The sequence below is a fragment of the Pseudomyrmex gracilis genome, unplaced genomic scaffold (assembly GCF_002006095.1).
Source record: "Pseudomyrmex gracilis isolate BER0280 unplaced genomic scaffold, ASM200609v1 scaffold_147, whole genome shotgun sequence".
Taxonomy (NCBI): Eukaryota; Metazoa; Arthropoda; class Insecta; order Hymenoptera; family Formicidae; genus Pseudomyrmex; species Pseudomyrmex gracilis.
Window position 1 is genome coordinate 325,544 of NW_018020731.1, and position 26,563 is coordinate 352,106.

A 26,563-nucleotide genomic window follows, 5' to 3' on the forward strand; every position below is an offset into this window, starting at 1 on the left:
TACTATCGTATCGAAGTATTCTCAAGATTGGTGTTGAATGATCTTATAGAAGACTTAGGTTTACCAAAAGATGGGGTTATGGGGTTTATCTAATTGGTTTTTGTGTTTATGGCTTGAATCAAAAGATTATATGAGTTTCGAGCTCAGATTATGGTGTTTTTTGAGGTTATGGCGGAACCCCGACCCGATAGGGTTTAATGGACCTCGGATTCGGATTCAGCGACCCCAAAAACATATAATAAACATGGTCTGATCCCCAGGCCAAAGAAATTTTTTTTTTTGTGTGGCTGTGTAATGGACAAATAAAGCGCTTTAATTTAATCTCTCGATAGTATATATTTCAAACTTTCCGATCTGACAGTTCTCCGAATCAAATCGGTTATAACAGACAAGAAAGTGCTTGAATATTTGAAGAGATTAAAAATGTCCAAATGTGTATACAAATCGAATTTGCAACGACTGCGGGAAGCAAAATTATTCGACGTCTCCCTCTCTTTCATAAATTATTGACAAGATAATTTTTGGAAATCTCATAATCTCTCGTGTCTCTCGAACTTCCATTTTAAACTTGATTTTCTCGCAGGAGAGTTTCGAGCGTTTGTTAAACGAGTTTCACAGTTTCATGGAGCGATTTTTGATTATTTTGAGATGTTTACACTGTCTGGTCGCTTCCCTGCCGGGTTCGCCAATGGGCAAACAGGTAATGGGGTGTTTAGATAATTTGGAATGAGTTTACGTTACGAGAGAAAACCAACTCTTGATTCGGAAAAATACAAACGATGGGAGAAAAACAAAACGGCAATTGTTTTCAGTTGCGGGAAGTTTACACCAAAGCGGTTTACGTGAGCAATCTCACGGAATCCGCGGAGTACGAAGAGTGCATGAAATTATTGAAAGTTTTGTCGAAGGAGGAGCTGTTCTCAAAACTCGAATCGATCGTAAAGATCGTCGGGAAATCCAAGGATCCGAAGATAAAGGAGATGCAAGCCCGTCTCGAAGCTCATGTCAAAACGATTCGAGATGCCATTTTGAGCAGCACGGGAGAAACTTCCGAGATAATCAGCACAACAAAGGAGAATCTTAAAAAGTTGGCGGAAAACCGCAAACAATTGAAAGAGGTATATATAAAATCGAAAAAAATGATCAATAAAATTTATGTAACTAATAACGAGCGCAAAAAAATCAAAACACTTCAGAAAATGAAGATCGTCGACTTAAAAAATACAAACAATTTCAACGTTCTTTTCGTAGAAACTGCTTGAAAACATAAGTCAGCAACGATCGCGTTCTGCCCACAAGGCGCAGTGCGATTTGATCGATTACCTGGATCGAGAAGTATTCTCCGTCCACCTGGTCGACCCGAGTCGTGTGACGGCACACGAGATATTCTGCTACAATGACGGGAACCAGGCGAAGCACCACATCCGCGGCTCCGTAAGGGCCGCCATACACACGGGATTGAGCGATCCGCAGATGTACTTGGACGTGAGTGGAGAAGTTCCGCACGAATGGCTCGCGCACGCGATTTCGTTAGCCGGGTCTCTTGTTGCGCCGCGTCGCCACACAGCGGAAACGTGCTCGAAAAACCGGCCAATTTAGAGTCGCGCGGAGTGTCTTTGAATAATGCAAACGTACATGTGCGCACAATAGACGAAACTTTATTTATTTTTTTGTTTTTTTTTAATTTTACGCGGTTAAAAAACGAGAAAAGCCAAGATTGCCGAACACTATTCGAATTTTTTTTTGTTTTTTTTTTTGCTCTTTTAAGCGCGGTGCGCTTTTATTTTCTGTTTACGTCTCGAGGTCTTTCAGGTCTTTCGGAATCTTTCAGTTATTAATATCTCGATATCCGCTTTCAAAGCACGAAGAAGACATTGACTGACTCGCTTCGGTTTTCGTGGCATTTAATCTTCCTTTGTACGAGCGATTTATTTGAAAGCGACCGACCGCGTTAAAAAATCGCGCTTTCATTCGTTTTTCCCGCGACGTGGTTAATTGGATGTGCATATTTCAGTGCGACTGCTGCAAATTGGAGAACGACGGCGACATTCCGCGCACGCTCCCCGACTTGAGTATAATTTATAAACTGCACTTGGAGTCCAGGAAGCTGATCAATATGTACGACTGGCTGCAGGTAACAATTCGAGCGCCCCCGCGTGCTCATGTTTACAGGTTAATCTCTGTTACACTTACGGTCACGCACCAACCCGGCCGTCTCGTGATTTAATCGCTGCGGCCGTCGCCACCGCGAATGATTCACGCAAGCACGTCGTTGCGAGCGAGGCGCGCGAGGGACTTGCTTTATTGCCGGGTCGGTGGTTAGAAAGGCCGGTAAAACGCTTCTCGTGAAAATTGCGCCGAGCAAAACGGAGAGAGTGAGAGAGACGGCCTGGCACCGACAATAGCGAGAAGATGCCGTACCGAATGTTTTCAACATGCGAGTGTTGTCTGTGTGATTTTTTCTCGATAAAAACTTTTGCTCTTTTGAGCTTTTTGTGTTTTATTTTTTCAGGCATTTCTGACGATCGTGGAGCCGCAAGCCGATGCCGAGGAGCAACGCGACGTGGATCCGCAACTGCAGTATCCTTTAAAAACAAAAGCTCGCTCGTTCGACATGATCGATTCGAGATTTGTCTTCTTGTGTCTTTGAAATTCATATCACGTTTTCTAACGTGAGAGAGAGAGAGAGGGAGGGAGGGAGAATCCCTCCCTCTCTCCCTCCCGTCGTCGCACATGGAAGTAACTTCCGTGAACTAGATACCTTCTAGTTTGAATAATTCGCACGTGTTATCTCGCATTTCATCATCGTCGGCAGTAACTTATCCTTAACGTGGAATTCAGAGCTCGGTTTACTCAAGCGGTCGCCGCGCTGCAGTTCCTCGGCTTCATCAAGACTTCTCGAAGGAAAACGGATCATGTAAAGCGTCTTACGTAACAACAATATCGCGCATTTGATTGTTTGTCTTGTCTTCCCGCAACGCTTGTTGTATGTATCGAAGAACCGGTACTTCGATATTAGTTTTGTATTATTTATTACGTTTGATGAATAAAACAAATTGTATTAAAAACAAAAATGAGCGTAACGAACGAAACCAACAAATCCTGGAAATATCCACAAGCGCCGCCGCCATTTAATTTGCGCGTGTCTTTCGGATCGTGTCACAAAGCAACGAGATATGCGTACGTCCAAAACGATCGTTTCGGATAATAATTTTCCAAAACAATTGTTTTTCGTTATTTCGAACGTTCGTGCAATAGAAAACAAAGAACAACAAAAAAAAAAAAAAAAAATTAACAAAGCGGCGTCGTTTCGTTTTCCGAAATAATTCCGAAGATTTTTACATAATACCCGCCCGGAAGTTATTATGCCGAATCCGCTGTGGAATAATTTAACTTTTAACGATTCGCCCGCATATTGATGAGTGCTCCGGTGCACGTGCTGAAATACTTAAATTCCAGACACAGACCGACATGCAATTCCGCCGCCGCCGCCGCCGCCGCTTTTCCGTTTTCCTCTCTCTGTCCTCTCTCTGCTTGGCTTTTCCATGCGGCTTTTGAAAATTCGCAATATCGATTGCAACGACGCCGTCTTTGTGGCAGCGCCGAGCATGCCGCGCGTTCCACAGCGCGAATGTGGGGCGGGGGGAGGAAAAAAAAATTTTTTTTTGACCGTGAGCACGCGGCAATCGTTTCCGCATTTTAACATGAAAACGAATATCGATTGATTGAATTCGCGCGACCGACCGGCCGGCCGGCCGGCTTTTTTCTCGCGCGCGATGAAAGTTGAACATTTCACGCGACGACCTTTAATCTTTCGCCTCCGTGACGGACGAAATTCGATCCATACACATCGGAATTTATAACCGGAGAGAAAGAAAGAGGACATTTAAATAATAAATTTTATTATTCCACGCCGTTCAAGTGGGATACTTTAAAGGGGTGGAACGTCAAGAGTTCCTCCTCATATCCGCTATCTCTCGTCTCGCCCACATCAAAGTCCCCTATTTTCTCCGCTCCTGTTTCTACATTTGCGAATGGCGATGACGTTATCGACCCTTGTTACACGTCACATCCGTCCAAACGTCCGTTTCATCGTCACGAGAGAGAGAGAGAGAGATAGAGAGTATCATGACGCGGTACATCTGTATGCCGGGCGCAGATTCCCGCCGGATAAATGTGCCGGACAAAGCTGGGGAGAGAAGAGAAAGAGATATCTGTCTCGCGTCGTCGGCCAATCGTAGAACAATCGCCGACTCAAAGGCGAAGAGCGACAGGCTGCTGCGCTGCTTTTCGGCAAAGGTTAACGTCCGCGCGCGCGCGCGCGCCCACGGTTAGGGGATCTCTCCACCTCTTGGCGCGCGCAGTGTATGTTAACCGCCTTCCCCTTGCTTTCCGCCTTTGACCATGTCGAGAAAGGATACCGGAAAAGGGGGGAGAGAGGGGAGGATGAGAGAGAGGAGGTCGCATCCTCGCTGGATGCGCGCTGGGATGGCATCCTTCACTGCACAGACAGGAAAGCTCATATAGGCTAACTCCAGTGTCAAAGGAGCGGCGGTACCTCTCGCTGCGAGATTTCCTAGGAGGCTTCCGAGAGGCAATGCGCGCGCGTGGACGCCGTCCGTTGATATTCGAGGTTTAGTACACACACACACACACACGCAAAGAAAATACGCGCGGAATACGAGAATTCCCCGAGTGTCCTGCGTACTGCGCATAATAGAACTCCGGCGAACAATCGCGTCTTGAAAGAGAGAGGCGGAAAAATACACAGAGACGTTTGAGTTTTCTAATAAATTTCGACAAAAATTGTACAATCCCAGCGCGGCCAGCGCGTAATCCCCGCGACAAGTTTTTCATCGTATGTTCACAAATTTTAGATGCAATAATTGTGTACGAGAGATTTGGAGAAGATATCGTTTGTGTATTCAATCACACACGTAATTAGAATTTTCATGTACGAAGAACTTTTTCCCCCGAATCTCTCTATGGCACCTGAGAAATATATTTTTTTTTAATCCTTTGAATGCCTTTTTTTTAAATCTAATAATTAGGAAATAAATACACCAAGTATAAAATACGAGCAGAGAGAAATGAATATTCTGAAGAAGAAGGAAACAGGATAATTTCTGGCTTCATTATCCTTTGGCGCGAAAAGGTGATAAAACGCATATTCCGGTGTTGAATAATTAAAAGGTCGCTCCAAGATGAAGATATCCCGCGTGCACAAAGAGAGAGAGAGATATTATTGTACGAGTCCTATACGAGGGAGTAGGAGGTGAGGAGTTTATATCTCGCCGGAACACAATAATACCGATGTCAAAGGCGCGAGAGGAGTCTTGCGTGTCGATGGGGTATATACCGAGAACGGTCTATTGCTCTCCGTGGAGGACTTCGACTCGTATGCAGATGAATGGAGATACGACGCGACCGCTTGCATATTCGCTTTGGCTTTCAGCTCTCGAGCGCGCGATCGCGAAGCGATGAGGGAAACGGTCGATCGATTTTCCGCGCGTTCCCGAAGGTCTACCTCGGATTGACGGCTGTCTTATTTCAAACGGGCCAATGCGGAACGGCGCCAGAAGGACGCGTTTCCGAAGGAATATAGCGTGCGGGCGCTATGGTAAAACCGACGCGGTTTTTACGACCGCGTCGGAAAATTGTCACGACAGGCTTCTTTTGCGAAAAAACTTTAACTCGAGAGTTGATTTCAATTGAAACGGAGAGGATGTCGTTGCCGCATTTTGTGATTAACAATTTAATCTCGGTGGTATAATTACTCGTGCCGTCGCGCGACGGAACTAAAAATCACGAAGGTAAAAAAGAGTTTTGTTTCAACAAACGCGTCTCGAGAGATCCCGTTTCCCTTAAACTCTTCCCCGTTTGTCCGTCACGATTTTATCCTTTGCGGCTTCTGCGCGAAGAAAATCCATTTGCAAGAAAAATCTATGAGAGAAGTCCACTTTTCTAACTCGGCCGAACTGCTGATACTGGCGGGGGGGGGAGGGGGATGAGAATCAGTTTTCCGGAGAAACTGCCCTCTCGTAACCTTCGTGCTCAATCGACGGCGCAACCTTCGATATCCTTTCGGCATCCTCTTTAACTTGTCGCTATCGTTATATCGGATCTGCGCCGACCGGAGAAACGAAGTCTATTCTTTATCCCCGGAAGAGGGAGGTGGGAAAGAGGAGGGAGTGCGAATACGGGGGGATGTGTGTATATATATATATATTTCTCTCGTCGCGCAGCGATTTCTCTCGCGCTGAAACGTGCGGCCCTTCCGGCGGCGGCGGGACGAAACTTTATGTTGCGCGTTCTGTGTCTCGCGCGCGATAAAACACCCCCTTTTCTATCACCCTCTGAAAAATTGCTCGCGTCCTCTTTTCATCGCTCCGCTTTCCGTAAATGAATTCGAGCCGGTTGACAGATGTTTGTCACGTAAATCTGAAAAATATCGCATCGTTTCGAAATAAAGAGAAAGAACCCCTTCCCCCCTCCCCCCCGCTCCTCGTTTCAGATTTTTCAAACGTACATATATTTTTCTCGTAATTGCAGCGCGCAAAACTATTCAATTCGAGAAATGAATTTTTTTTTTTCTATTACACGCTCGCTTGTGTGTGTGTGCTCCCAGCTTGTTTCCGCTCTCGACTCAACGGTCATTAAGTCATCGAGAATTCAATTAATGACACGTCGCTCGTATGTGCGCGCGAGCACTTCCATTTCGACGTGATGCGGTGTTTGAAATTAACGCGATGTGTGTGTGTGTGTGTGTGTGTGTGTGTGTGTGTGTGTGTGTGTGTGTGCTCGCGGGCGGAACAACCGTTGCGACGTCGCGGCCAACGCGCGGTTCGCGCGGATACCTGCAATTACCAATTATAATTGCGCGCCGGCTAATTGGTAAACAGTAGTAATAACAACGCGCGTCCATCGATCAGCGGTTCGGGAGAGAGAAACCCGGGACGAGCCATCGTTCGTCCCAATAATCGTCGGTTCCGGCCGGTCCTCCGCTCGTTTGCCGGATGACCGCTCGCGGATATCTGCCGTGACGTTTCGCCGCTCGTTAAACATCCGTCGTATTTTTGAAACTCGTCGCGCCGCGCCGCTAAACGCAGGCGACGTCGTAAATACATCGCGGGGTGTCTCTTAAATCTTTCCCCCCGGAAACGAATATACAACCAAGCCTACCCGCGATGGTCCATCCGCTAATCTAACGCGAGCGCTACGTACGAGCGAGTTGGTATATTGTTCATATTTTCGGAACTTGACGAAAATATTCATGTAGGTTTTTGGAAGCTCAACGTTAAGAGAGATCTTTCCGCCATTAATAATGCACGGTGCATAAAAACACACACACAGGTACGCGCGTATGTATTATTTCTGGATTTTCTAAGTGAATTCTCTCTCTCTCTCTCTTTCTTTCTCTTTCTCTGATCTTTCTCTTTATTATTCATTGCGACGTTATATTTTATGTGATATTGCTGCTCTCGTATTTATTTTATTTTCCCGACTTCTCTTCACGTTACTCTCGAATAAGTATTGCGCAGTTGTATTCCGGCAAATTCTAAGCGTTTAAGGATTCGTGTCGTTTCTCTTTTTTCTCTCTCTCTCTCTTTCTCTCTTTCTCTCTCTTTTTGCGAAACAATCTGTGCTTCGAGGAGCGCTTTCTTCCTCAAATGCTGCGGTACACGAGGACTCCGTCTCGGTATCTCCTCGGAGATACGTGAATATCGCAGAAAACTACCCTCGGGTATCTCGAAATTTCTCAGCGCAGATGACTACATTTCCCGAGGGAGGCAGTTTCTCTTTCTCGAACTTATTTTCGTCCAGGAAAAGGAAGCCCGGTGGTCATAGAACGATTGCGTCGCAACGTTCGGGGAAAGGGGGGAAGGGTTACGTTCGAGGTAGAGACCTCCTCTCTCAGGAGAGAGACCAAGGTCTCAAGCTGTTCCCCCCTCGTTTATCCGGGACGCGAAAATCAATCTCAACAGCTTCTCGTATCACTCGCGCGTCGCACTTGTGAAACGCTCAATCACATTCGCGCGCGCACGAGAGATGTTCTCGCCGGTCGTCTTTTTGAGGGAAAAATCGTCTTGAAAATTCTCGTGTGACGCGAGAGAATGGGCGGTCTGCTACGGAAAGGAAAAAGGTTGTCGCCTGGACCACTCGCTCGGATGAGCGGCGAGTATATTGGTTCCCGCTGGATGGACCGGCGAGTGAGCGAATTTTTCATCCCGTCGCAAACGTCGTTTAAAAAACACACTCGTCCCATACGACTGCGATCTTGCAACGTTTTCTCTCGGAAAAACCCGAAGGGTTATATATTTGTGATTCGAAAAAACACAAGAGTTCTTTTTGGTACGATCGGATCGATTCTACGCGGGCCCGCGTGTGTTCTCGCCTCAATTTTATCGCGATATAACCGTCCCAATGACCGAACATTTTTTTAAATAAATAATTATATGACATTTAACCGTTAAACGTCGCAATTTTCGATCTTTTAAACTTTCATTTCTTTAATAAATTTTTCAAATAAATTCTCACATTATTTCTTTAATAAATTTCCATCCGGTGACGCATCATTCCGGTCATTGGGATGGGGTTTACTTGACAAATATACGTTCATTTATTTCCGACAATCCATAATATATGTAACGCGCGGACTACGCGCGTTCATCGATAAAAGAGAGACGGGGTGAGAATACGGGTTTGCAAACTAGTTGTACGCGAACGCGCAAATTAGCGAGCTTTGTAAGGAAAGCCGATCGGCTGAGCTCTCGATATAATTATCGATTGCGATGGCGAGATGAGACGATCAAAGAAATTGAATGAGACTTCTGATAGAGCGCTATAATCAAGCGCCGTTGCGTGGTAAGAGGATTGGAACCTCATTTCGCAACGAGAGCCCCTTCCCGCGCCCCTTCCCCCTCACGCCACGCGCCAGTCCCATCTCGTGGCGGTGGTCGTTTAATAGAATTATCATGAATAGCCTATCAAAGGTAACCGCGAGGTCCATTTATAACATGCGCTTGACATTTGCTAACGAAATCATGCATTTGGATCTGCAAATGTATTAAATTTTGCGTACACGCAAATGGACGCGCGTCCCAGAAACGGAGGGGGTAAATAATATGAAATAATTAAAAGTTTCTCTCTCTATCTCTCTCTCTCTCTCTTCTTCATTCAATTTAACACTTGCATTTTGCAGTGTCTTACTTTATCGCGAGTTGTCACGCGCAATTAGTTATGAAAGCAGCGAGAGATAAATAACGAGCGGAGAGAAGAGGAGGAGGAAGGGGATAATATCAATGGGGCAGTTATAAATTTGACAATTTTGTGATAAAGTCTCGCTAATCAGTCGCTGCTAATCCGCGGTGTAAAATTCATAAATCTCGATGGAGACCACACACAGACACACACACACACACACAAACGTGATTCGCAAATGCGAAATGCAGCGCGTAATACATAATTGAAGATCGATACTCTCTCTCCGTCAAAGCTCGCGCGGCGGCGGAAGGGGGAGTCAAAATAGATTCGTAACATTACTAACTGCGGCAATTAATGTCAACCGCTCTCGCAAATTGTGTCAGGTTTTATCGCGGCTTTTCGCGACGCTCAATTAAATTTTTGCGGACGCGCGCGAATATAAATTGTTGGCAACGTAAAAATATGTACACACACATACGCACACGCCCGCGCGCGAAATGCGCGTCGTAATTTGCAACAAACGTATGTGTTTTCGTTCCGTCCATTCACGCGCGCGCGCATATATGTAAAATTTATATTTAAATATCAAAAAATATATCCGCGCTGAAACTTTCATATTGCGTGCAGAGGAGGGGGAGAAAAAATGTTGGAAAATCCTTTATTTGCGCGTATTTTTCGGACGAAATATATGGTCGAACGGGTCGCGCGATGAAGCGCTCGTATATTTCTTCAATAATCGCGATTTATATATGACGTAAATGTAATGCGCGCGTGTTTGCGCGCGAAAGGCTTAAAATCCACTTGGATGCGCGCAACGTGGAATAAACATATGTCACGACGATTACACACTACCGCCACGAGTTATCTCCCGGTGGTGGCGAGGAAAACGAGACGAGACGAGGGGATAGATAGATAGATAGATAGAGAGAGAGAGAGAGACTGTTTCACGAACGTAAATCCTGATAGAAGTCCCCGTTTCCGAACCCTGACCCCTCGTCGGTTGTCGTCACCCACGTCAACCCCGGCGACCCTACCGCGTTATTGCGATTGAGTGCAGCCAACTACACTCGTGTTGTACGTCGATCCTCGAGCGTGTCAGAAGCTCCGACATTAATGCACGTTGTCGCGCGTAATTATGAGCCGGAGCCCGGGTGCATAATGTTGTGTGCAGCTGTAGCGTGGATCGCAAGGAAAATAAATGGGGGGGTGGTCTATTCTCTCTTGGAGAGAGAGAAAGAGCAAAAGTTACATTGGCGAGTCATTGGATAAAGCGAAAATGTCGGGGACAAATGATATTTCAGCGAAATTTTCAACGGCGCTATAAAATAACGGCGTTCCGAAACAATTTCTGTGTTATTGCGACGAGCCGAGGGGGCAACGTTATCGCGCGCGCGCGAGTAGAATAATTTCTCATTTAATTTTCGGACGGATTTGCGAATGTGTCAAGTTGGTGGGGAGCGTTTTATCATAGTTGCGCGGTGATGAGATTCCGTGAATTCTGTCATACGATAATTCTCGCGAAACAGTAATAACATACAGAGGTATTCGAGCCCTCTCCCCCTTTTATCCTCCGATGTAAAATAGAGAGATAATCCTTACTGCGCGTTATAATGCAGATATTATCGTCGTTCATTTGCAGCGAGTTATTTTCGTACAGAGAGAGAGAGATATCCGCTTTTGTTGTTGGAGCAACCGCTTGACGAGATTCTCCACGCGCAAATGCACTGTGTGCAAAAGCGCGCGCGCGTGTTCGGATCCGCGTGTAACAATCGCAATCAGCATAATCATATTTGCAAGATAGAAATTCGAAGCAGTTTGTGTGTACCGACACGGCAATAATTGCGATTAAACTCAACGTTTTATCCATCAAGTTATTCTCTTCTTTTTTGTGTTCGATTTTTTAATTCTTTTTTGTTTCTCGACGCAAAGAAAAGTTTATCAATTTGCCCACGTCCCACACACGTGGGGAGACGTGAGAATATTTTTTTTATGTTGTACATTTTTTTTTGTATCAGTTCGCGCTCGATGTGAGAGCTTTCCGATTTCGTCGTCCCGGACACAAGTGGGTGGATTCGAGTTTCCTCTCGCTGCGCGCGCGAGGCAATTCGCAATTGGCTCGACTAATTTTACCGCGCGCGGGCCCTTTCGGCTAATTTCAATTAAGGATAATTGATTGCTTTACACCCATCGTTCGTACTCGACCCGTTTCTCTTTGTCCGCGCTCGGAAGACCATTTCGCGACGGAGACAGTGGTCGAAATCGGAAGACGAGGCGGGAGACACGTGGACGCGGAACGAGAGAGAGATGGAGAAAGAGAGATAGCATAATTGAGGGAGGAGCAGATACGAGATATCTCCTCAACAATCGAGGGTTCGAGCGGACGGACCGTACGACGAGGGGGATTTAATCGCATGCGGTCCATCCCTATTCAACCGCTCGATTCCAACTACCGTCGCAGCCCAGCCACCGTGAAGGATATCGCGCTTCTCTAATTGTTGGCCATCGATCACTCGATGATCGAGCGGGCGCGGAAAGACAGGAGATTGAGACGCGCGCGCGCGCGCGCAGAATTAATTCAAACTTGCGCGTTGAACGAGACAGAGAGAATCTCTCAAGAGTCTCTCCTCCGCGCGAGTAGTATATTTCAAGGACGTGTAAAACATCTAAATATCTCATCTCCCTCCCGGTCGGATGTCATTCCCGGGACGACGAGTTTCTATATCCGGCTGCAACACCTCCCTTTCCACTTTCTCATCAAAGCCCGCGGCGGTCTCGCGATTGCGACGAAGAAGAAAATGTTTGCGCGAAGGAAACAAGGAATTAAGGGAGGGAGGGGGGGCGTCGCCGCTTTATACGCTCCCTCTTCCCAACTCCGCTTGCGTGTGCAAAAGTCGCCTCGGGCGAAATCGGGAAGGGGAGAGAAGATTGCTTGGACTTAGCGTGATAGAGCAAAATTTTTAACCCGCGTTAAAGGGATGTACACGGAAACGTCTGTTGAATATTTTGTTTTTTTTTTTTTAAACGTCGAGAACTTCGCGCGAGCGAATTCCTGTCTTTCCTTTTTCACGCTTATCTTTTTAATTACATCTGACTTCCGTCGTTTTCTATAATAAATATATTCTTCTCGGGCTCTTCACGTTATCTCTCTCTCTCTCTCTCTCTCTCTTCCGGAGAGAGTATTCGTTTTATTTATCTCCACTTGCCTTAATCCTCCCCAGAAGTGTGACGGTGGTTTTATTTATACTGCCAACCGTTATTGCCGCTTCGTGCCGTAGGGACTAGCGCAGCGGTGAGGGTTGGCCTTCATTAGGTCTTCTTCGCATTTAATCCGACTTGAATGCCAGCGTCGTGGAGTGGAGAGAAACCGCGCGCGGAGGTGTTTCTCACAGGATATTTCTCGGGATATTTGTAGCTCGCGCGCGTTTCTAGCGCAGAAGAGTCGTTGACGGGTAAAACGTCATTCGCGCGCTGCGGTTTTCGCGCCCGATTAATTAAACACTATCGCCGCCGCCGCCACCGCCGATAGTGCGAACTTCCGGGTTGATTTCGACCGTCGATTTTCTCGAGCGAGAAAAGAGGATAGCGCGAGCTTAAAAACACAGACCACGTGCGATAATAAGTTATCAGCACCGGCGTACGTCTGCGCCGTATCAGCGCGCCGTGATATAATAACAAATGCGCGCGCGGTGCAGATTTGCGTCGCGAACATACAGCCAATTTATTCTCGCCGCGGGACGGGATGCGCTTCACGTATGTACGTGGGCGCGATGATATCGCTCGACTCGGCGGGCACAATGCTTGGAAAAAAAGAAGTTTTTAGCATAATTACGCCGTTCCGAGCGCGCGGCGAGTCGTCCGCGGCGCAATGAGACGCCCAACTGTTTCCCTCGCCTCGAGTCACGAACGCCGCGGGAACGTCGGACGCGTTACCTGAATTATTCGCTTTCATTAAGACAATTGTTCGAGTTTTTAAAGTTTCCCCATTTTCTTCGAGCCCTCATTAGTGCGATGCAGCTGTAGTTCAGAAAAATTCCGGTGTACTACAGCTGGGATTTATTACGCACCGGCGAGCGGACGCACGGATGCGGCTGAGATCGCGTCTAACACGATTCCGATTTGCGTCTAAATGCGATTCGTGTCTAAATTGCGAGTGTACAACGAGCGAAAAGTAAAATTAAATCTGCACAGAGAATCTCTGTGGATTTTATGCGAGTTGTCAACAAACATGATAATCTTTTTCTTTACGCGACGCGGAATTCGCTCTCTCTCTATCTATATCTATCTCTCTCTCTCTCTTCTCTCTCTCGCGCGCGCGCGACCGATCTCCTGTTTATCGCAATAATGCAGTTTATTATAATGTAAACCACGCGACTCACGTCCGTAAACAGCCCGGCATTAGATGCGAAAGCAATTAGGAGGAAGTTTACGAGTGGCGTGGTTTTTTTCTCTGGCGTGTTTCTTAAAAAGATTTTAATTACAACCTATAAACGGCGCGCGCGCCGCGAGCGGTTGCATTTTAAGTTTCCGTTTCATTATCGCACCGAGAGAGTCTTGCGACTCTTTATCCCGTTCCTGGCATTTATGTGACATAATTAAGGATTTTTTTTTTTTTTTTAACCGGCGCGCGATCCGCAAATGTCGTCGTCGAAACGCACACGCGCGCCGGCTGCGCTTTTTTTAACGCGCGGCGTGTCATTTCTCGTTTCACTTGACGCTTGCTCGGACGCTCGCATTTGAAAAATTATATCACATCAGATGATTCAGCCCGCGCCCTTATCTTAATTGGTTTAACTCAGCGCGGCGAGAGACCTCCGGAGAAGAGAGAGAAAGAGAGAGAGAGAGAGAGAGAGAGAGCAGATTGGAATTTCTGGTGGCGCATGCACGATTTTATGCCGGAAGCGTGCACGCGATAAAACGTTGCGGAATTAAACGAGATTAAAATCTGTAGGATTACCGCCGCATCAAAGCGGCATTGCCGCTTTTCTTTTTTTTTTTCTTTTTTTTTTTTCGTCTGTGTGTGTACACATTGAAATCTGTCGCAATTTTAAATCTCTCGTTCTCTCTCTAACAAGAATGAGCGGAAAAAAACGGGCGTGTAATGTAACTTAGAAATATAATTACAAAAACAAAAAAAAGTACAACCGCACGCGCAATATGATTATGCGCGCGGGCGAGAAGCGCGTTTTGCGAAACATCAAGATACGTACAACAACACGTATGTACGTGGGCGTTGTGCGGCACAAAGCAGCTCGAAGATAAAGACTAAAATCTCTCTGCGCGATTTCTTCGTACGTATTTGAACAATCTAAATCTCGCTTGAAATAATACAAATACGAGCGACCGAGAAGACAATGCGCGTCGAATGGCAAAACCACCTACGTGCAAAAGTAGCTGAAGAACACGCGATCCGGAAAGAAAAATAAATAACGAAGGAGATACGAGAAGATCTCTGTAATATTCCGAAAGAATAAAAAAAAAAAAAAAAAATGCTCAACAAATCAACGAAAAATAACAGAATTTAGCTTCGACGAAATTGAATTCGAAAAATTGCTCTTACCGAAACAACGGGAGCTAAAAGTGGGAGAAAAATTACTTTGTGAAAAAATCCGATAATTGTAGAGTTGAAAGCGTTGATCGTGTTTGTTCGGAAATCAAACAGGTCCTCATCTTCTCCCTCTGTTACACGCTTTCGCTCTTTCACCCTCCCGAGTAATTCTCATAACCGCCGTGACACTCCGCCGTGATTCAATAACTGGTCAATAATAAACTCGATCACCGAGAGGAAACGGCAAAGTTTCCCTCACACCCCTCTCTACTTGCGAATTCCGCAATCCTCTCTCCCCCTCGACAAGACAAACGAAGCCGTCCCCTGGCCTGTGGCTACGAGAGAGATGCGTCGCAGACGCCCGAGCGGCTTGTTCCCCGGCACGTAGTGCACACAGTAACCAGCCTCCCGGCCTCGCTGAAGCTCGCTCTCAAAGTCGTCGGGGACCCGCCCTCTTTGTCGCCCTCCGTCTACCCTTCCCCATCTAACCCAGCGGACTATGCAGCGTCTTTAAGTTTCGCACAAAGACCGAAGGAGCAGTTAAGTTACCTAGAAGCCAGAGTTCGCGCCGTTCTCCTTTGTCATGCCACCCCCTGACTCCACCCTCGAACAACCATCTACCGACAGCGCAAACCACTCTTCTCTCTCTCTCTCTCTTTCTCTCTCTCTCTTTCCTCCCGGGATCTTTCCCTTACTCGTCCGTCGTTCCAAACCCCTTCCCCGCGTCTTCAAAACCGACCAAGTCTTTAACTTTCCGCGACTGAATTTACCGCCAGTCGAAATACTCCGCCATTGTCAACCCCCTTCGTGTGTCACCGGGCCGGATGAAAGTATGAATCTCTCTTCGGCCGTCGTCTAGCGGCCGTGCGCGCGAGAGTACACGTCGAATCGCGTCCTCCCGCGCTCTATCGTCGGAATACCTTCCCTCCCGCAGTCTTAAAACGAGCTCGAGCACGTTTTCCCCAACTGCGGTTCGTAATAGGATTCACATTCTGACGGGGAAATAAATATCGTTAGACGGGCGTGCGCGCGCGCGCGCGCGCGCGAATAAGAACTCGAGGATCTCTTTTTAAAGTACATCGACACAGTTTTGAAATTTTGCTCCGTTTCCTCTTTTTCTCTGTCTCTCTCTCTCTCTCTCTGATCGGATTTCAATTCTTCGCAATACGGGCGCGACCCACGGGAGAGAATTCAATGGAATCGCTCGCACAATACCGTGGAAATGTCCTTCGTTGACCCGCACCGGTGCCGTTTTGCAGGGCATTATCTCGACCGCAATGTAACTTTACGACGGTGAGCGAATGCGCCGCACGACCGCGAGCCCGCGGCCGGCCCCACCTCGAACTTTCGCTCCTGCGTATTTAATAGGATAATACAGTTGCCTTACCCCGTTGTAAGTTTCCGCGGTCGTTTGCACGGCGTCACTGCGCGCGTCTCCTTCGCGTTTACTCGCGCGCGCGCGCGCGCGCGAGTACATTTTACACGAAATTCCAACCAAGACGTCGCGCGCGGCTGTATGGAAACTAATTTTTTATTCAGCCCCAGTGTTCACTCCCAGTGCACGTGGAGAACGTACTTCGCGCGCACATGTGCGCTCAAGTTTAGGGAATTTAAAACGGGCGAAGTAAGGAATATATACTCCCCGTTGAAGAAATTTGCATAAGTGAGGCACAGATTAATTCCGTCGGAAAAACGCTCTTCTCTCTGTCTCTCTCTCCCTCCCGTCCTAATTGGAGGAGAAGATCTCATTAAAACGCTCGGAGGTCTTCGACTCGCCGTGAGAAATTGCGTGGGACACGAAGAGAACGAAGGTGGGTCTCTTTCTCTCACGGCGCACGTCGGGCCCGAGCCGAGGAAAAGTCGAGATAGCCGAGAGGTGAAATGATAAATTAAACCGACCGCGGTAACGCTCTCAGGCCGCAAAACAAGGCGGGTTAAGCTGCAGAATTATGAAAGTTCCAAGACTAATTGTGAAACTTTTCGCGATGTACAAAATTGCTGCAGACTCGCACACGGAACAGCGAGAGAAAGAGATAGAGAGAGAGAGAGAGAGAGAGAAAACGTGGGGTCAGTCCTCGCGTTGCAGCTCGGGGCGAAGTGCCGCGAGATGGGCGCCGACTTGACGAGATAAAGAGAGCTTTTTCCCTTACCGCGAGAAAAGCGACCGGCACCATGAAAGAGACCGAAAGGGAGAAAGATAGAAAGAGAGAGAAAGAGAGACTGTAGTTTCGAGTCCGAGTTCGCTTCATTCGTCTGGATTTCGCCCGAAAGAAAGAGACCGCGTTTGTTCAAAGTTACGGTCGATTAAATTGCGCTCAAGCGCGATTCGAGCTGTAATTTCGCTCCGCGAAAGATTTAACCCCTCTGCGCGCGAGAGAGAGAGAGTTCTTATGAAAACTCGTGCGTGCAACGTTTGGATTACACACGCGCGTGAATTAGAAGAAGTAGCTTCTTCGAAGCGTAAAAAGAAAAGACCTCGAACGCGCTCGGGAAGGTTGTCGGTGCAAATATTTGAGAGAACGCGTTCTCTTGATAAAACTATTACGTAAAACATCGCAGTCTCTGCGTTACGAGAGAGAGAGAGAGAGAGAGAGAGAGAGAGAGAGACGGAGAGAAAAATGTGCGTTAATGAAAATCCTGAAAGCGAGAGCTGCGTAAAATCACTTACTTTCCGTTCATTATTTTGAGCAAATAATTTTCAAAAGCTCGCGCTTTGAACTCTAAATCGATGCAATCTGCATCGTCACGCAGATATAACTATCTCCTGCTCTCTATCTCTCGCTCTCTCTCTCTCTTATTGCGAGCCAAACGTCCTTTATTTACCTTCGCAGCTCGAAGAAGAAGAAGAGCGCGGAAGAGAAGGCAAACGCGCGGCGAGGGCTGAGAGGAAGGATAATGTAATTCTTGACAATCTCTTTCAAGACGCGTCTCGTAAAAAGTCTTTTGCACGCGGTAATCTCGTTCGAGCTGTTTGCTCTCCAATACGTCGCGCTCTCGCGTAGGACAAAAAAGAAGGACAGGGTTGAAGCGTTCGACGAGCAGTCGACGGGGAATAGAAGCAAGCGGCCCATCGTCGTCGTCGTCGTCGTCGTCGTCGTCGTCGTCGTCGTCGTCGTCGTCGTCGTCGTCGTCGTCGACGCCGTCATTCTACGACGGGGTGGAAGAAGAAAAAAACGCCTCAGGCCGAATAACATTGATCCAGCTCGTTCGGAGTCAACGGAGTCGACGACCTTTACGACCTTTGATTATTTAGTTCGAACCGCTTTTCCCGCGCGGTGGTCTCCGACGTAATTCGTCGGAGCAACTCGCGCGACGGTGTCTCTCCCGTGGGAAAAGCGGACTTAAAGAATAAGTAGCGAGAATATATCGCTGACAGAGGGAGAACGAGAGAGTCGCCTGTGTGTAAAGTCAACTCCCTTCTCCTCTCCCCACTTTCGCAATTTAAAAAAGATGAACGTCGCTCCTCCCCCCCAAAAAAGTTCCTCGGAAAGCGTTGTGAAAAGTTCCTCATCGGATATAAGAGAGAGAGAGAGAAAGAGAGAGTTTTTGTCGTTTCAGACCCCAATCAAAACGCTACTATTGACCGAAAGACCATTTTGTGCGAGAGTGCAAAAAAAGTTACTAAAAAAAAAATAATAATAATAATAAGTATGTAATCAATTTTCTTCCACCTAGTTTTTCCGATTTTCCCGAAGTCACGTCTTCATCGTGCGTCCGAAAATTACCACTCGGTTCGATGTTCACCGCAGGGTTCTTGTAATGCCGGCCACCCCACGTCGTCAGCTGCTTCATGAAACGCTCGTTTCCGGTGCGACGCTTACGAGAGAGGATGGAACGGGGAGCCGCGCGCGCGCGGCTTAGTCGCGCAAATCGGATTAATTATTTCCCAACGTGGCCGGTTGTGGCCGAAGGCGCGGCCCTTTCTTATCGCATGAACAAGTATCGGGGAGGAGCGGGGAAAAGAGGAGGATGAGCAAGCGCGCCAACCGCCCTCACGTGTTTGCTTTCTGGTCTCCGTCAAGATCGATGGCGCCAAGCCACGACGCGCGAGGCGCCGATGCGACTATCCGTGTAAACGTTGCGCGCCATATCTACCGTGCGCGCGCGTGGCAGCGCAAACATTGCACGCCGAAATTACACGCCACGCGACATCATCACAAACACACGCGCAGACTCGAAGGGCGCTTGAAGACGAAGACGCGAAGCGAAAGCGAGGACGCGCCTAACGAGGCTCCTCGTTTCGTTTGCCGCGCTCTAGGTAGTCCCGCCGCTAAGGATAATAAGGATTTTGATTGAGCAGGTTGTTTGCCATGTCCCTATTGACTAACGACGATCTCGCAATACGCCTCTGACGACACACGAGCGGGGCTAACGTAATGATGCGCACACGTCAGCGCCAACTTTATCAATGTCGAAACTATCGCGAAAACTATCGCGCGCGCTACAATTTCCCTTCTGCCAAATTTTCATTCAAATGTCCAATCTCAGAGATCAGTAAATGTTATATACAGGTAAAAATTTTCTATAGTCGTCGAATTATTACTTAATTGTTAAATAAATTGGTACGATAAAAAATAATTGCACGCGGAATTTGTGTCATTTAAAAAAAAATATTTAATAAAATTTTGTTATTTCATTAATTAACACAAAACCTATATATAAACTGCAATTATTTTTGCACCAACTTATATATAATAATTATTTGTTAACAGTTTCTATTTATTAATGATTTAAATTTATTAACATATTTAAACGTTATTTAACGGTTTACATTTAATTATTTGTTGGCAATATGAGGAAGACCAAAAACAGTGTAACGTTTATCACTTATTATTAAACTCATTTGGAAACATATGATTTGCACGTCAACAACAACCGTGTTTGGCCATTGTTGTTTGCCCCGTTTTGTATCTGATGTACGCAAACAAACTTCCGTCGCTGACGGAAAGCTTTTCATTTCATCGAGCTTCGTCTCGTCGAATTGACAATCCCCGTTGTCGTAAAAATCGACGTTTCTTTGCGGACTGCGCGAGGAGAAAAAAAAGGAAAAGCTGTGTATCTCCTACCTTGGAGAAAGATCAATTTCGCGAGAATGTTCCGCGCGCGCGTGAATTCACTTCGATTTCCGGCGGGCGTACAATAAAGTGCAACAGGAGCGCGCGCATTAATGCCGACGGATCCTGACGCGCGTTGGCCGCGCCACAGCGCGATATTAGTCGGCTACGCTCAATCGCAATAACACCTCCCTCCTGGGAGCGCTTCCCACCCTTCCAATCAGCATTTACATCGATGAATGCCTCTATACGGACATACCGAATGGCCGGTAAACGCGGGACGGATACGTCGATAACGGATTGCACTCCGTTACATTCACAGCGCGGCGGCCCAACCCCCTCCCTATCGAAGAAGACCTGAATTACGAAAGCGCGTAAACGTCCGGCGCATATCGAATGCGCCTTCCGATCCGGCTTTGCAGCCGCCGCCGCCGGATGCATTACGGATGCACGTGCGCGTTCGAGATCAAAGGGTGAAATACCAAAACTCGGCTCGACTGCTCTAATGCACTCCGAACAACCGGACGAAGAAAGGAAATAATGCAGATACGCTGGAAAGGCGAGGGACGATCTCTCGCTCGCGCGCGCACAATCCGTGAAAATTCATTTGCTCGCGCGCTGATAAAAACAACGCGCGAAATTGGAACACATAGGAATTTATTTGATAGCGTTTTCGATCTTTTCGAGTCGCTCCCGGAGCGATTAATGACGTAGCGATTCTTGCCAGTCGAAAACGATATTGTTTTTTTAATAAATGTCATGCATTTCTACTCACACATATGATAGAGAACCAAATTCTTCGTGCTGCCTTCGCTGTATTTCTGGAACGCTCGATTGGTGGGCGCGAACACGGTCACGTGACGATACGCGAGGGTGGTATTGGCCACTTGGCTAGCTTCCAGAAGCTGATAAAACTGCAACAGAAAATGGAACATCCAATGAAGCTTCCGCAAAGCGTGTGTCTGACATATTATTATCTCTCCTGTCGTCGTGTTGTAACGCCAATTAACGGACGCCGCGTGTACACGGTGCTGAAAAAAAAAGAAACAGCGCTCACGGGCACTTACGTATATCATGTACACGTCGCCCAATCGCGAAGCACAGAATCAAACGATCGCGGCGCTCAAAGAGGAACCGGCTTACAACCGGGGAGTCGTTAAATTAATCATCGTTCCCGCATGATAAAGCAGGAAACGAGCCCGGAACGAGCCCCGATCGATTCCGCTCTTCTGAACGTCGAGCTCTTACGCGCGAGCCCTTCTCCTCCTTCTCCTCCTCCTCCACTGTATAGAGAAGGGGACGAAAAAAAAATCCACCCACCAACGAGAATATGCCTCGAGCAATTCGCATCAGCGGGGATTAAAGTAGCAGTTCGCATCGAGTTGGAGCAAAGTCGAAAGGGGGTGGGTTTCGACGCGAGAGCGGCGGAGCACGCGCGCTAAAGCATTTAATCCGACGTGTCGGTTGAAATTTTCCGAGAACTTTCATCCCCCACGACGAGCGGCGGCACCGGCACAAAGGAACCTCGTTAGTTATCAATGCTTAATTAGCCGGATGCAAAGTCCGATCTACCGACGGGGTATTACGACCCTTTCTCCGCGCATGTACCTCGACCAGGTTTGTTTCTCGTTCGGCTCGAACCGGGCTCGTCGCCTGAAAAAAACTGGGGTGGGAAGAGGGAAACGCGTCGCGGGAGAATCGAGAGCTTTTAAATTCTTTTTAAATATCGCCCGATTCGAAAAGGACGCTTTGAGAATGTTATCGGATTCTCTTTGTCACACAATTGTTGCCTAGAATTATCACACTTACATTTTCTTTCTCTCTCTTTCTCTCTTGTTGTTTCTGCTATTACTCTCTTAATTTACTGTAATCGCTTTTTCGATACTGACGACGAACATATCGAGCGAGCGCAAAAGTTCTGAGATGAATTTCGCGACAGAAAAATGGATCAATTTTATATTAAAAAAAAAAAAAAAAAACAAAACAATTAATTCGCCAAGCCCAACCGCGAGAGAACACAATGGGAATTACTTGGTGAAATGAGCGAGAAACCAGGTTTTAATTAAAATTATCAAGATTCAATTCATTCGCGATATTCCGCTACGATAATTTCTGACAAGCTGAACAATCCTTGTCTACAATTTCTATGATCTTCATGAGAATAACACCTTCAGAGTTTTCCCCTCGAACGCACAGATATTTGTTGTCATATCCGAACAGTGTTCACCGTTTTGGCTTCCTTACAGCATGCTAAAGCGGTGGAAGGGATGCGCACAACAGCAGCGAGTTTTAGCAAATTCTACCTGAAGACCACCGCTTTAGCATGCTGTAAGGAAGCTAAAACTGTGAACACTGTATCCGAACAGACCGTTTCGACGCGACGGAGTTTTTTTTTCGCTCGTCTAAGATTCTCCGAAAACAACTGGAAAATGACGCTTGTCATCAGACTCGTAAGATTGTTATTACGCTGTATCTTCGTCAAAATATTTAAACAGTGAAATTATGAGAAAATGATATTTCACGTATTTGACTGCGCGCGCGTGTGTGTGTGTGTGTGTGTGCGCGCGCGGTAACTCATTTACACAGTATCAAATCAGTTGCCAATTAACCTCATTTGTTGTCGTATGTTCTGTAAATATAGATAATTAAACAATTTCAGACGCAAAACTGTTTAGCATCCATACCTAGTATGACATTATCGCAAATAATCAAAGTGTCCAAGTTAAGCAAATACCTGCAAGTGAAACTGTACATCGTAGAACACCACGTGCCGAATCTGAAGCATATCAGAAATATTCAATTGTTGTTATCCTCTGTCGAGGTTGTATGACACAAATGTGTAATACAATAATTATTTTATTATCTTTTTTTTTTTTTTACGTGCATGCCGACACGCAAAATTTTTCATTTGATCGAACAAAACAAAAATCTGAATATATTCCATCTTTTGTTTTGAAAGACGCAAGAGATATACTTGATACATCTGTTGAACATTATCGCGAACGTGTGCTACATAGACAAGGGCGTCGAGAAGATAGCCGAGGAGAAGGAACTAGTCGAATTTGTTTTCTGTTGTTTTGGTGTCTGCAATAACAAATTTCAACTGCAACAGAAACTCTTTCAAGTTCTTCACTTGATAGGGTGCGCGATTCAGGCAAATCCCGCATCAAAGTGGATACATCATTTGACGAATCCTTCTCATTTTTTGGGAATCAACATGATAAATTTACTGGCAAATTGTCCCAACAAAACTAAGGGAGTACTTGGTACCGTTACATCATAAGTTACATTACGAGTCACAATTATTTTCTTATAAATCATTTTGGTTCCACTTTCTGTTTCTACCCAAACAAGATAATAACGAGTGAAAATTTTTCTTATTACAGAAAGTCCGTTGACAGAAATGATAATAGCAATGGACACGTTGTTCGAATTGGAAATGCCGGACGCAACCAGTGTCTTGGAACATCTCTTTAAAATAAACGACTTGGTAACCGCATTGCTCAAATGGTTTGCCGTTGCCATCGTCAAGAGCGAGGGCGATCGAGACGACACACGAAACATTTCGGACAATCAGTGGTTCATCATAGATAAGTGGCTGACGATAATGATTGCCGTCACGAATTTAAAATCGTACAGACGCACTTACGGGAACAACACGGATCACATAGATCTCATGATTTTTATCGACACCTTAAACATCATACATCGCTTTTACAACAATAGTTTATTTTATGCCAGTAGAACAAAGTAATATTTTTTATATTAGCGCGCATATAGATTTATTTTATTTATATGTGAAATTAGTATTTCTATAATATTTGAATCACACTTTTTACAGCTTGTCAGAGAGAAATCAACCCTTCTTACCGACGCAACATGTCGTTGCAGCTTTTGACAAGAGCATAACGCTGTCATTAAGATTGACGCGTGATAAAATATTGCCACAAAATGCATTAGTCATGCACGATATTCTGGAAAACTTTTCAAAACTCGTCACGCACCAACCAATTTTGAACAATTCAATTGCAGGTACACGATCTTATATATTGCGCACAATCTTACTGTCTTGTTTTTTTTCTTACAACGAAATGTGTTATTATTGCGTACATTTTAATAAAAAAAAAAAAAACCTTTTATGTTACGAAAACGCAAGACTTTTCAGGCCTGCTCATTAATAAAAAGTATCTTGAACGATACTTGCTGCAACATATTACTCATTGGAGTTGCAAAACCATAATGGAGATGTTCTCTCTTTGTTGCTACATAGGAGATACCTTGCGACAAAGTATCGTCTTGCCACGTGATATATTGAAAAAAGTATCTAATGTAGAGGTTAAATGTAGATATGTTTTCTATGTATATTGATACGAAAAAAGTATAAAATAAACATCGTGGACAGTGCACCGTTAAGTGATATACTAGCAGGCAAAATCGAACGGCTATCTATAATCGTTGATTGAAAAACAACGAAGTTGAAAGTTTTAACTTTGATATAAAACTATGTAATTTTTAACAGCTTTACACACATATATGTGTAAAGTTATGTATACATATATATACTTATGTAATATATATACGATATATATTACATACATGTAATATATATACGATATATATTACATACGTAATACATATACGATATATGTTACATACGATATATTATATATTACATAAAACAAATATGCATGACTAAAAGTTCTCATAGTTGTATTTGTATTAATAATTGCTATATATATCGCGTAATTTTTCACTTTTACATCTCAATTTTCTCCCGTCGAACAAAGTTTATTCTCCTTATTCTGAATTAATTTTTTCACGCAGAACAATTCCCTAATCTTCTAGTATCAAACTTGACGGAACACCGTGCGCGTGAGATATATATGTAACAAGAGAAACATGTATATAACTTGACAAATAATAAATAAATAACCTAGAGGCATTGAAAACACATTGCCATGTTTTATCGAATTACTGTATATAAGAGAGTTATCTACACGTATAAGAGAGTTATATAAGAGAGTTATCTACATAAATATTATTTTACACAATTATACATTATACAAATCAAATGCTTGTGTTTGTGTTCGAATTATTTTGCATTATATATATTTGGTAAAGCATTGCGACAAACAAAACCATCATCGTCAGATCGAGGCGAGGGCTTAAGAACGCGCATGAAAAATGTGCGCGCGCTTACGACTCCGAAAAAAACAAAAAAAAAAAACAAAACGTAGAATAACGAACTCGCCTCGCGTTAGACGCGAGAGAAGTATGTCGACCGGTATGACAAAACTCGCGCGCTTTGTCGATTTTATGACGCGTGTGTGGCATTCGAACAAGTTTTCGCCGCACAAAAGGCTTCCGATTCTCGTAAAACTCGGCACCGAGTATCGTAAAAACGCGATTATTTCGTCTCATTGCTCGAAACTCCCGCCGCAGTCGAGAAAGCTATGTCGGCACTCGACTCCATAATAAACTGCTAAAGTTTTCCGTGTACGCATGGGGGTTGTACATTGTCGGTGATTTTTCCGCCGCGATACGGCGCTCTAATACACAGACATACAATCGTCCCGAGCCTGTCGAAAGAGAGAGAGAGAGAGAGAGAGAGAGAGAGAGAGAGAGAGAGAGAGAGAGAGNTGTCGAAAGAGAGAGAGAGAGAGAGAGAGAGAGAGAGAGAGAGAGAGAGAGAGAGAGAGAGAGTTTGTTGGAGTAATAGAGTAATTTCAGCATTTTTTTATAACCGCCCGGTTTCTGTGATTAACATTCATTCTGCGCATCCAGCGTTAAATGTTTTTTTCTCTTCTTCTCTTTTGTTTTACTCTACCGCGTTTTTTTCCCGCGGAATTATTACAACGGCCGCTGTTTCAATTCCGCGAGACCTGTTTATCTTGTATTTATTTGATGTATCAAGCCGCTCTCGACAGCATGGCAAATTGCATTTCGATCGTGGTAAACGGGAGATTTGTCGGTTATTAAAGTCGCAGAGCTTCTATAAGATTGAGAACGGCGCCGAGAGTGGGAAACTTCGTTACCGTAGCCATATATGCTAATTAGTACACGGCGGCATAATTGGCACAGAGAGATAGAGAGAGAGAGAAATCGGAGCAAGGTTTGTGTGGTATTAGCTCGCATCGGTCGGCGCCCGATGGAGGAAATTTCTGATTAATTAGTGGAAGTTGTATGAGAGTATGCGGTCTATTTAGTCGATTCTATATTTCATATAATAATCGACACCTCGCACGCGTTTCCTGTGCGATCTGTAAATTTGTATGTACGTGACGTTTTAAAAAATTATTGCGAGAGAAGAGAAAACCAAAGGGAATCTCATAAAAATAAATCCGAGTTTTCGCCAAAGACGATAAGCGAGAATTCTCTTCTTTCCCGTCTTTCGGGATCATTCGGGGATATCGGTTCGATTCTCGTTAACGGCGCGAGGGGCGCCAATTTGTGAAAAATAATGGTGAAACATGGTCGCGCGATCTTCTTTATCTCGTTCGCCTCGCCCCCTTTATCCTCGCGGCGCTCGCTCCGATTCCCCTCTCGGCTCCCTTTAACGAAGCTCTTGAGTAATGGAGACATGTCGTGACTGTCGGCAATTAATGCGAGTTGGTTCGTCGAGGCGAGCCTGGAAAAGCAACGAGGGATCGGTCGAAGTGGAAGGAGCAGGCAGCAGACAAAAAGAAAAAGGGACGGGGTGAAAACAATCCCGCGGATGAAAGAAGGTTCCGAGCTACTTGGTAATCGAGACGGTTCGCGT

The 26,563-nt window shown here is 45.5% G+C and overlaps 3 protein-coding genes across 4 annotated transcripts in view; 2 read left to right on the top strand and 1 right to left on the bottom strand.

Annotated features, from left to right (window-relative positions):
* Positions 1–2,999, top strand: part of LOC109857146 (origin recognition complex subunit 3) — a 6,264-nt gene extending 3,265 nt beyond the window's left edge. The window contains exons 9-14 of the mRNA XM_020433196.1: positions 584–700; positions 813–1,118; positions 1,252–1,485; positions 2,015–2,134; positions 2,513–2,580; positions 2,842–2,999. Of these exons, the coding sequence (XP_020288785.1) occupies positions 584–700; positions 813–1,118; positions 1,252–1,485; positions 2,015–2,134; positions 2,513–2,580; positions 2,842–2,935 (939 nt within the window). The 3' untranslated portion in view covers positions 2,936–2,999. The remainder of the gene's footprint in view (positions 1–583; positions 701–812; positions 1,119–1,251; positions 1,486–2,014; positions 2,135–2,512; positions 2,581–2,841) is intronic.
* The window catches only part of LOC109857152 (fasciclin-1), a 113,487-nt gene extending 92,749 nt beyond the window's left edge, over positions 1–20,738 (bottom strand). Inside the window, exon 1 of the mRNA XM_020433203.1 lies at positions 20,579–20,738. Within this exon, the coding sequence (XP_020288792.1) occupies positions 20,579–20,738 (160 nt within the window). The remainder of the gene's footprint in view (positions 1–20,578) is intronic.
* A 1,311-nt stretch (positions 20,739–22,049) lies between these two features.
* Positions 22,050–24,311, top strand: LOC109857145. 2 transcript variants are annotated; one of them, XM_020433194.1, is made up of 6 exons: positions 22,050–22,253; positions 22,463–22,624; positions 22,763–23,069; positions 23,190–23,553; positions 23,645–23,835; positions 23,960–24,311. In XM_020433194.1, exons 1-6 carry the CDS (start codon positions 22,071–22,073, stop codon positions 24,169–24,171), a joined length of 1,419 nt encoding a protein of 472 aa, XP_020288783.1. In that variant the 5' UTR covers positions 22,050–22,070; the 3' UTR covers positions 24,172–24,311. The 2 variants fall into 2 exon arrangements, with proteins under 2 accessions (XP_020288783.1, XP_020288784.1); XM_020433195.1 differs by having other exon boundaries at positions 23,969–24,311.
* Positions 24,312–26,563: the final 2,252 nt, after the last annotated feature.